The sequence below is a fragment of the Epinephelus lanceolatus genome, chromosome 14 (genome assembly GCF_041903045.1).
Source record: "Epinephelus lanceolatus isolate andai-2023 chromosome 14, ASM4190304v1, whole genome shotgun sequence".
In the NCBI taxonomy this organism is placed as follows: Eukaryota; Metazoa; Chordata; class Actinopteri; order Perciformes; family Serranidae; genus Epinephelus; species Epinephelus lanceolatus.
This window is the reverse complement of record NC_135747.1, coordinates 28,832,270-28,842,251: the sequence shown is the minus strand read 5'-3', so window position 1 is coordinate 28,842,251 and position 9,982 is coordinate 28,832,270. Positions and strand designations below refer to the sequence as shown.

Genomic DNA, 9,982 nt, shown 5'->3' with positions numbered 1-9,982 from the left:
ACTGAAGGTGGTCAGAAAAAACTCCCCACGACACGTTTATTTAACCGGCCATCCATAAACTGACCCAGCATGGAAACATCCCACCAGAACCGGCTTGGTTGTTTTTTTTTTCGAGGATGGAAAAAATAAAACTGTTGGCTGGTTTTGTGCACCTTCAGCGCTCAGCAGTGCGGTGCGTCACGCCACTGTGGCCTTTCCTTTACCATATGAAAAGGAGGGCGTATTAAGATGCAGCAGGCGTACAAACCCCCTATGTACCCAAAGCCGACTTAAGTATCCTTGACACAGGCCTCGGCTGCTCTCAGTTATTATAAAAGAAGATAACCATATAGGTGTATACGGCGGTATCTGTCTGGCACTCACGTCTGCAGCTTTATAACCTTAGAATTTGTTTAAAATTATTATTAAAAAATAATAATTATGGAAGAAGTTTTGCGTAATTGCAGGGTTTCTCCACATGTTTCGTGCACACTTTACCCTTAAAGACAGCCAGATTACTCCGTGTCTTTTCCTATTGTACTATTTTTTTAGCACATTGTTGCTTTTATTCCTGCAGCAAGAACTTTGTGCACCCGAGGCTCGCCCGAGACACACCAGCTCCTCTCTGACTGCGCGTCCAATCAGCGGGAGCTCTGCAGAGCTTTTCTGTTGTAATTGGATGGAGATGGGAGAGGAATACGCAACCTTGGCACAACGTAAACACAAGCTCGTCTTCCTCGCTCCGTAGAGGACGCGCCGGGTAAAGCAGATGGAGTGAGCGAAACCGAGAGGAACGGAGAGACTTTAAAGTTTTTTTGCGTGTGTGTCATTGTCGTTAAATAGCTCTTAAACGTTAATATTAGAGACACTTGTTTTAAGTGAGTCAGCTCCTCCAGCTTGGATCAGAGAAGGTGTTTTTCCCTATCGCCAGATCTGGATTACGAACGGCGGAGCTCCCGGGACAGAGAAAAGTTTTGAAGACTATTGTTTTGTTGCGCAGGATTGTGTTTTATCACACAGATCTCAGCACGCACAACCTGCTCTGTAACATATATTATCATCCGAGCCTCTATGGAGTCATTTCAACTTTCTTTTATAAACTAATTCCATGCGCATGCTGAGTTAGACTGAATTTATTCATGGATTAGAATAAACTTGGACTTTAACAACATAAGAAGAGAGAATTCCACCTGAAGATACATGCTTGTGGGGATGGCAACAGCCACCTCCAGTCCATACTTAGCCAGCAGCAGGATTTTATCCGGCCCGGTGCTTCACTCTGATCGGAGGGTTGGTGGCATGCAGCCGGGCAGCACCGCTGTGACCACAGTGTCTAGTGGATACAGAGGGGACCCTTCAGTAAAGATGGTGCAGAGTGATTTCATGCAGGGAGCCATGGTGGCGAGCAACGGGGGGCACATGCTAAGCCATGCCCACCAGTGGGTGACATCGCTGCCTCACGCAGCAGCCGCAGCAGCCGCAGCCGCGGTGGCAGCAGCCGAGGCCGGCTCTCCGTGGTCCCCCAGCTCCCAGCCGCAGGACGTGAAGAGAGGCAGGGAAAGCCTGCACACGGGCACCGCTCTGCACCACAGGTCCCCGCATCTGGAACCTCACCAGACGCACCCGGGGAGCTGGGGAGGCACCTCCGCGGCGCACATCAGCATCACAGAGGGGCAGCAGCAGCAACAGCAGCAACAGTCGCTTATTTACTCTCAGCCCGGCGGGTTTACAGTCAACGGGATGCTCAGCTCGCACGCGGGGCAGAGCCTCATGCACCAGGGGCTGGTGCGCGGGGAGTCCCCGGAGCTGGACCACGGAAACCATCATCATCACCATCACCATCATAATCACCACGCACACCATCACCAGCATCACGGCGTGAACCACGAGCCGCACTCAGACGAGGACACCCCGACGTCTGACGACTTGGAGCATTTCGCCAAACAGTTCAAGCAGCGGCGGATCAAGCTGGGCTTCACCCAGGCTGACGTGGGCTTAGCTCTGGGCACCCTGTACGGCAACGTCTTCTCACAGACCACCATCTGCAGGTTCGAGGCGCTTCAGCTGAGCTTTAAGAACATGTGCAAGCTGAAGCCTCTGCTGAACAAATGGCTGGAGGAGGCCGACTCCACCACCGGGAGCCCCACCAGCATCGATAAGATCGCCACCCAGGGCAGGAAGAGGAAAAAGCGCACGTCCATCGAGGTGAGCGTAAAAGGCGCGTTGGAAAGCCACTTCCTCAAGTGTCCCAAACCATCCGCGCAGGAGATCAACTCTCTGGCGGACACTCTGCAGCTGGAGAAGGAGGTGGTCAGGGTCTGGTTCTGCAACCGCAGGCAGAAAGAGAAGCGCATGACGCCGCCCGGACTGCCGCGCACCCCGGAGGACGCGTACTCACAGGTGGGCAGCATGGGTCCTGACACACCGTCACCCTCCATAGACTGCAAGAGGATGTACAGCGACACGTGAAAATAACTCAGCGGACTAGAACAACGTGAAGTGTTTGAATACATTTTTAGAGAGATTATTTCATGTTTCCCTAAATGACAGGAGAAGTGATGAACTTTTCTTACAGCTATTCGTGTTCTTTGATCCACAATAATGATGTTATCCAGCGTGTATTCATTTCAGAGCAGGATAAATGTCTGCTTTTATGCATCCTCTGGTATTTTCCTGCACTATGAACCAGCCTTTAGCACAGAAAATGAAAATCTTAACTAAAATCTGAATAGAAAATAATTAAAAGGCGCCCAAAGAGCCCACAGAATGAACATTTTATCAATCTGATCCCAAGAAGTTCAAACAGAAGAAGTTATTTCCGTGTCCCTGTCATGTTAAAAATAAAACTTCCCTTGTAATGCTGCACAGTTTGATGTCCCACAGGCCTCCGTTTCTTTTTCTATGGAACACGTTGATTTAATGCGCTTTATCCAGCATTAAATGTTTTTAATGAGCAATAATTTACCTTCCTTCAAACGTGTTTCTCACTTTTGTGTTGTGTGTCAGTGGATTTATGTTGTGACTCAGTTTAAGATGGTCAGAGAGCGACTTTAAAATTCTACCAGTATTGTGTTTCCCTCCATAGGAAACTCCTTTTTCTTTTTAAATTAGCAAACACTCCCTTAAGTTTATGTACAAATAATAAGTCTGCTGTGTATTCTTGTGTGATGATTTGGACTATTTATTTTTTTTCCACTGTGTTTATTTTCATGGAATAGACTATTTAATAAATTTGACATAAGGAAAGAAATGTCTGAGATGGACGTTGAGGTTCCTTCTGACACACACACACACACACACACACACACACACACACCATGTCATTTTAGCTCCCACCTTTGCAGTGAAATATTGACGTTAATATATTAAAGTTGCTTTTCAATGGATACTGTCAAATAAACTAATAAGGCTTTAAGTGTCAAACTCTCTTATGAGAATCCTGGAGAAATGATCCTGTATTTCACATCATGAAGTTATAAAGGCTAAAAATTCATGGTGTTGCCTGTACTCTCCTGTTAATAGCAGCTTCTCGAGCTGCAACGACTAATCAAATAATCAAGATTAGAAAAAGACAGAAAAGTTTGAGAATTTATCAATTTTTCGACAATACCAGCTCTGCTGGTCCCAGCCTGTTTAGACAAGGGCGTAACTTTCATTTCCACACTGTGGGCACACATGAAACAAGGGTTTGGGGGTCCTCCACCAGAGAATTTGGAGCATCTAACACTTAATATCCTGCATTTTGGTGGTTTTTCTGCACCAGACTGGGTGTAAATGTTTTTGATTCTGTCAAAATAAAAGTCCTCTGCTACTTTAATGTTGTTTTGGGGGGGTAGAAAAATGCACATTTTAAATATTTAGGCCCCTGCATCCCTGAAAATTTGCTCTTAGATGTGATGATATGATTTTCTTTGCCATATATGGGTAATAAATTGTGTTGGCGGAATAAAACAAACTATTGGAATACATCTTATGATACTGTGAGAAATTAACAGGCATTTTTCACTCTTTTTACTTTTTATTTTTTTCAGTTTGCAGACAAAATGAATTAAGATTTATCAGTGAGTAAAATAGTCATTAGTTGTCGCCCCAGCAGCTTCATTAAGTTCTCACCATTTATACTGTGACATAAATCAAAATAATCTGTCACGAGCCGACACCGTTCTCCAGTTTTTCTGCCTCCTATTTGCATTGACACCGTTGAAACTGACTGAACTCATCATTTTCATGTAATATACTGCGTATCAGTCCAGCCGCATACATCCTGTGGCAATGCTATGGACTGCAGCTCTGTGGAACGCAGCCAACAAAGGTCGGCTATCCCAGCTGGCAGTTCACCTCGGCAGCGGTTGCCAAGGTGACAGCGAGATGGAGGGACACGAGGCAGCAGATCTTTTGCCACACATGATGGGTTTGGCAGATAGGCAGCGAGAAGCCTACAGGACGCTGGCTGTGAGAAACGGGCTCTTCTCTCTGTCTCTGATCCAAACGTGACACATGATAATATATAATACATGCAGAAACACTCACACACAAGCTGACGTTTGAAATCAAATATTTCATTGGTGATAGAAATGAGTCATGGAAAAGGCTGAGGAGAAGAGGTGGTTGTGGTGAAACATGGAGGGAGGTCAAAGGTCTGCTGGGACAGTTGCTGCCCTCACACCAGACAGAACACTGAGAAATAAAAACAAAGCTGCGAGTTAATAGATGACTGCAAATGTCACACTTCTAATCATAGTTTGAGTATTTGTTTTTCTGGATATCTTCCAGACGCCTTCATATTTATATGGAAAACAAATGTGGCTGACACAGACATGTTCTGTAACTTGGTTTCCAGTGTTGAGAAAACTACATTAAAACCATAGTTTACCAAGTGGAATCAGGTGTCTTACATTGTTACACAGATGCAACTAAACTTAGACTGAGTAATGTGTGGATGTGTTTGATTTAGGGACTAGGGCGGACCAGTCCTCACCCATCGGCAGCCTAAGGAGGTGTTTTTAAGGAAAGATGGGGAGGAATTGTTGGGGTGGAATCAGGAAAATGCTGATCTTCTAGGAAAATTCATAGTAGCTGTAGTCAAATAGCAGGCGAAGAACTGCAGCATTGAGCCATATTGTCTGGCAAAAACCATTGTGAGAGTACTACAGATACGTGGTTTCTAATTGACGACATAAACTAGTACATGACCCAAAGTATTTACCTGCTTAATTACTTTCAAGACATACATGCAGATAAGCACACAAATATATCAAAAAGTATGCAAGGTGTGAGGCGTCTTTGCTGAACATTGGCAGAATTAGGGGGAAACTCTGGCCTTGTGGGTTATAAATAGCAGCCTGTCTGCATGAATGGGTGGCTTGAATGGGTCTTTGCACGTCAGCAGTCATCGTCACTCCAGGTCAATTTTCAATCTCTTCAGAGGCTGAAGGGAAGTTAGTAGGTATGGAGAGGACATGCTAACGATACTTTACTTATATGTATTTATGATGCCAGTACCTAAGAAACCAGATACATTCCAAAACGTTTTTTTGTAAGAAAAAAAAGGGAAGATTTTTCTATTATTGGTCAGATTAAACTGTCAAATTCGTTTTAGCCAACTTGAGAGTGCACGCTGAAAGTTGAGTATTCTTACTCAGCTTCAGATAAGTTGACATTTTGAAGAAAAAATGATGATGTTGAAAAATATCAGAAAAAAAACTTCGTACTTGTTATTTGCTTTGGTCTCCTAGAAATGACGTTTATACACAACTAATTTGAAACAGCAAATGCATTCTGAGGGAAAGGTAATGCAGAGCGAATTACGTTTGCTATTAACATAATGAGGTAATGTTCAGTCATCCATTTTCCGTAACCACTTATCCTGTTAGAGGTTGCAGGGGGGGCTGGAGCTTACATTGGGCGAGAGGCAGGGTACACCCTGGACAGGTCACCAGACTATCACAGGGCTGACACATAGAGACAGACAACCATTCACACTCACATTCACACCTACGGACAATTTAGAGTCACCAATTAACCTGCATGTCTTTGGACTGTGGGAGGAAGCTGGAGTACCTGGAGAAAACCCACACTGACACTAGGAGAACATGCAAACTCTGCACAGAAGGGCTCCCACACCCCTGGGTCAAACCAGGAACCTTCTTGCTCTGAGGCGACAATGCTAATCACTGTATTACCTACCACCCATAATGCTGCTAAGTTGCAAAAATATTGATACTGAACCTATCAGCCAAATGTTTTCGACCAAAATGGGCAATCTTGCGATACAGTATCCACTCGTAGGGACTGCAGCATTTTCTTCAAGTTAAAACATAACCAAAGTCCCTTTTCCTAACCCTTAACCAAAGTCCTTTTTGTTGCCTACACGTAAGACGGGTGTCTGGATGTGAACTCGAAGTTCTGGGGTCTCATTTATAAACATTGCATATGCACAAAACGAGGCCTAAAAGAGGTGTACTATGCCACTTCCACGGCAAAATTGTGATGTATTAAAACAGACTCAATGGGAGTAACTTTGACCCATGCTTACGAACGTTATGGAGACAGGAATTTGGCGACGCAGATGGTGCGGTGGAAGCCCGATTGTAGAAATTTTGAATATTTGTTCGTAGGTACATTTTTTAGTATGGATCCTACGCACTGTTTTATAAATTAGTCAAGGTGTCTTTGTACACTATCCTCCTCAGCCACCTTTTTACAAGGCCTAAGCTGTCCATGAATGTAGTGTTTCATTACCTGAAAGAAATGTCTCTGAACATAATCCAGGCAGCAATTGCCTTGTCACAGCAACGTCATTACAAAAGCACTTTAATAACATACAAACGTAACTTTTAGGAGACAGGCTTGGCTTTGGAGTGGCGTACAGAGTTCATCAGCACCAAGAACCCTGAATGTAAAACCACCATGAAAACCATGATAAACACACTGTGTTAACTCAAAGGGAAACTTCTGCATGCTCGACCACAGCAATATCACACAGAGACGGCACCGCAGCTCACTGTAATCATCTCCCAATGCCTCCTAACGTGATGTATTCCTGCCGAGCCGCAATAGCCCAGAGTTCTCTGATAAAAAATGGAGGCAAAATCTAAGCTGGCGGGATTGCAGTGTGATCCCCTCAAAGCTTAGCGATGTAAAGATGGGAGATAAGGCTGGAATTGAGGGATAAAAAGCCCTTTAAAGGGTTTTGTCATCACAAGACGCTAGGTGTCTTCTCTGAATATTAATGCTGGGATCTGAAGGTACGAGCTGATGATGTTACAGTAACCTGAACCCAGCAGAACCGGCTCGGCTCACGTGAAGTGCATCTATCCTGGCGATGACGGAAAAATGTGTAGTCAGTGCTCTTGCATATATGCACTACTTAAATCTAGTATTGTCAGCAGTGGAATATGGAGGATATTATTACCTCCTGTAATACAAATTGCTTATATAATTGCTCATAATTGCTTTTAAAGCCTTGTTCAGAGGTACTTTACATAAAGCAATTATTGCCTGATAGTCCCTTATTTAGTGCTCGTTGTTTGTCACTCACAGTTTGGGCCACAGTCACATACAACAGACACAAACCTGAACCTATTCAAAGAACAAAAGTTTTAATGTACAACTTTCAGTGTGGGTTTCACATTATCAGTCCCCACTGTTTGATGTTAATTATTCTCACAATGCTGAGATTGGTTAACCCCTGAAGTCTAACACTGATTAACACACTGTGGCTCCCTCAGTGTGACTCAAAGCTCATGACACACATGACTTCTCGTCAGAGACGGCAGTAAGCATGAATAAAAAACCCAGAAAGTGCCATTTCGGTGGCTGTAATGTCAGAGATGGCATACTTGTGTGTGAATGTATTAACATGTCCCTCAATGTAACACGGAAATCATCCGAACAAGACGAGGGGTTTTCTCCTCTCCTCTGAATATTATGATTTAGTGGTGAACATTTTTCACGTTGCCCGTGTTTGCTTTTTTGGTGAATGATGGAGTACCAAAGTCTCTCCATCAGGAAGAAATTAAAGCAAACATCTGTGGAATAATGGACAGGGAAATGAATTCTCTCACTAGCAAGCTTGTTGTGTGGGTGCCACTGAACGTGACGAGCATGCATGTGCCAGACCGGTGGAGTGGAACTCGTTTGATGGGCATGTTCAACACATGGGCACGATGCCAATTTAGACAAGCATGCCCATGAAAAGAATCTCCGCCTGCATGCTAAGTGTGTGAATGTAACCATGTGTGTGTGACAATTAAGAATACACCAGTTTTCTTATATAAAAATCAAAATGAATTACAATTTAATTACCTTTAGCAAACCTGTGTGTTCACGTCAGTCTGCACATCTGGATTGAGTCAACGTTTTCTCTCTGATGTGTGATATAACACCTCAAAATACAATATAAGAGTTTTACCAGTATATTTAACTAATACCAAAACCATCATTAATGTGTTGTACTTTGAAAATAGTTAATGCAACTTTCATTAAGTTTGAAGAGAAGCCTATATACACTTAAAAAAACCTGAACATACCATCACATGAAGTCTCAGAAAGACCTTAACGACTGAAAGCCAAACGCATGTAAGGCAATGCTGCCATCTCGTGGACAAAATAAGTAATGCATGTTTCAGAATTATTTTGCTAGAGGACGCTGATCATATGGCAAATGGAAAATAAAGTTCACAAAATAGTCTTGAACAAAAATCAAATATTTTAAAATTGAGATCATTGTATTACTTAAATATAATAACACGAAAAACAATGTGCTAATTAAAGTGGAGAGAACCAGAAGCCAGGCTTAGATGTTTGAGGCAGTGAATGTTAGTGAGTCTGTCATTAGAGTTATTGATTGAAAACCCCACATAATAATTGATTATTACATAAATACATAATACCGATATTCTTGTAGATGTGATGAGAAATGATAAAGCTTGAAAACCAGAGTTAAATTGAAGTCAGGTTTTGTAAATCCATATATTCCTTCCAATGTGTCCCGTTTCTTGTAGGTAGGCCTTCTCTACAGACAATGGCTGAATTGGCTTGCCATTCAGTTTACTACTGTATCACTTGTTCTATGTTCTATTTAAAATAATAAATAAATAATAAAAATAATACATTTTATTTATAGGAACCTTTCAAAAAAAACAAGGTCACCTTACAGAGTATAAAATAACATACAAACAAGAATTCAGATATTTTTGTTTGTAATTTTTGCTTGTAAGATTTGAAACTTTTCTCATGTGCCAAGCAAGTAGGAGAACTACGGTGGCCAATGCGAAGATGCAAACATGCAAGTGGCCTTATCTAGGGTCAGTGTTTGATTTGTCCATTCTGGGCTGTTGTAGAAGGACATGATAGACCCGCTCTGTATGCGAACTGGCATTTCCTAGGATGGCTATGATTAGCAAGTGTTCGTTGCCTTGGTTAGATTGGTTAAGTTTAGACAAGAGGAGTATGACTTGTTAGGGTTCAACCAGGTCTCACTCCCAAGTCTTCGAATCAAGAACAAAAATAAGGTAGTATGGGGGGTCGGTAGCGTAGTGGATAGTGCCAGCACCCCACATACAAAGGCGATTCATCGCTCTCGCAGGTTCGACTCCGGCTTGCTACCCTCTCTGCATGTCATCCCCCCACTCTCTCTCTCCCCATTTCACCCTGTCTCTGTCCATTAAAGGCAAAAAAAAAAAATCTTAAAAAAAAAAAAAATAAGGTAGCAAAAGTCTAAATGGGGTGGGCATGAGGGGTTGTGGATGGGTCAAACAAACACAAACCTTCACCCAGGAGAGCAGGGTTCATGTCCCATAAGGGGGGTGGGGGTTGTGAATATATTCCTGTAGTGTAATTTTGTACTGGTTTTGCACTGTGTTGTACTCAGTGTCTGTATAGCTACATGTGTTAGCACATGATCTGTTATGCAACCACCGTTGGTTGTATATATAGAGGTGTGTCTCGTTATATTGTTCATGTCTAATGAAGGGCTGGTGCCGAAAACATTGAAATTTCC

At 43.0% G+C, this 9,982-nt stretch overlaps 1 protein-coding gene across 1 annotated transcript; it reads left to right on the top strand.

Annotated features, from left to right (window-relative positions):
• The first annotated feature begins 303 nt into the window (after positions 1-303).
• Positions 304-3,230, top strand: pou3f3a (POU class 3 homeobox 3a). Its single transcript, XM_033617071.2, has one exon. It carries the CDS (start codon positions 1,180-1,182, stop codon positions 2,446-2,448), a length of 1,269 nt encoding a protein of 422 aa, XP_033472962.1. The 5' UTR covers positions 304-1,179; the 3' UTR covers positions 2,449-3,230.
• Positions 3,231-9,982: the final 6,752 nt, after the last annotated feature.

Coding starts and splice junctions, on each gene's coding strand:
- pou3f3a (XM_033617071.2), top strand. CDS start 1,180: ATGCTTGTGGGGATGGCAACAGCCACCTCCAGTCCATACTTAGCCAGC.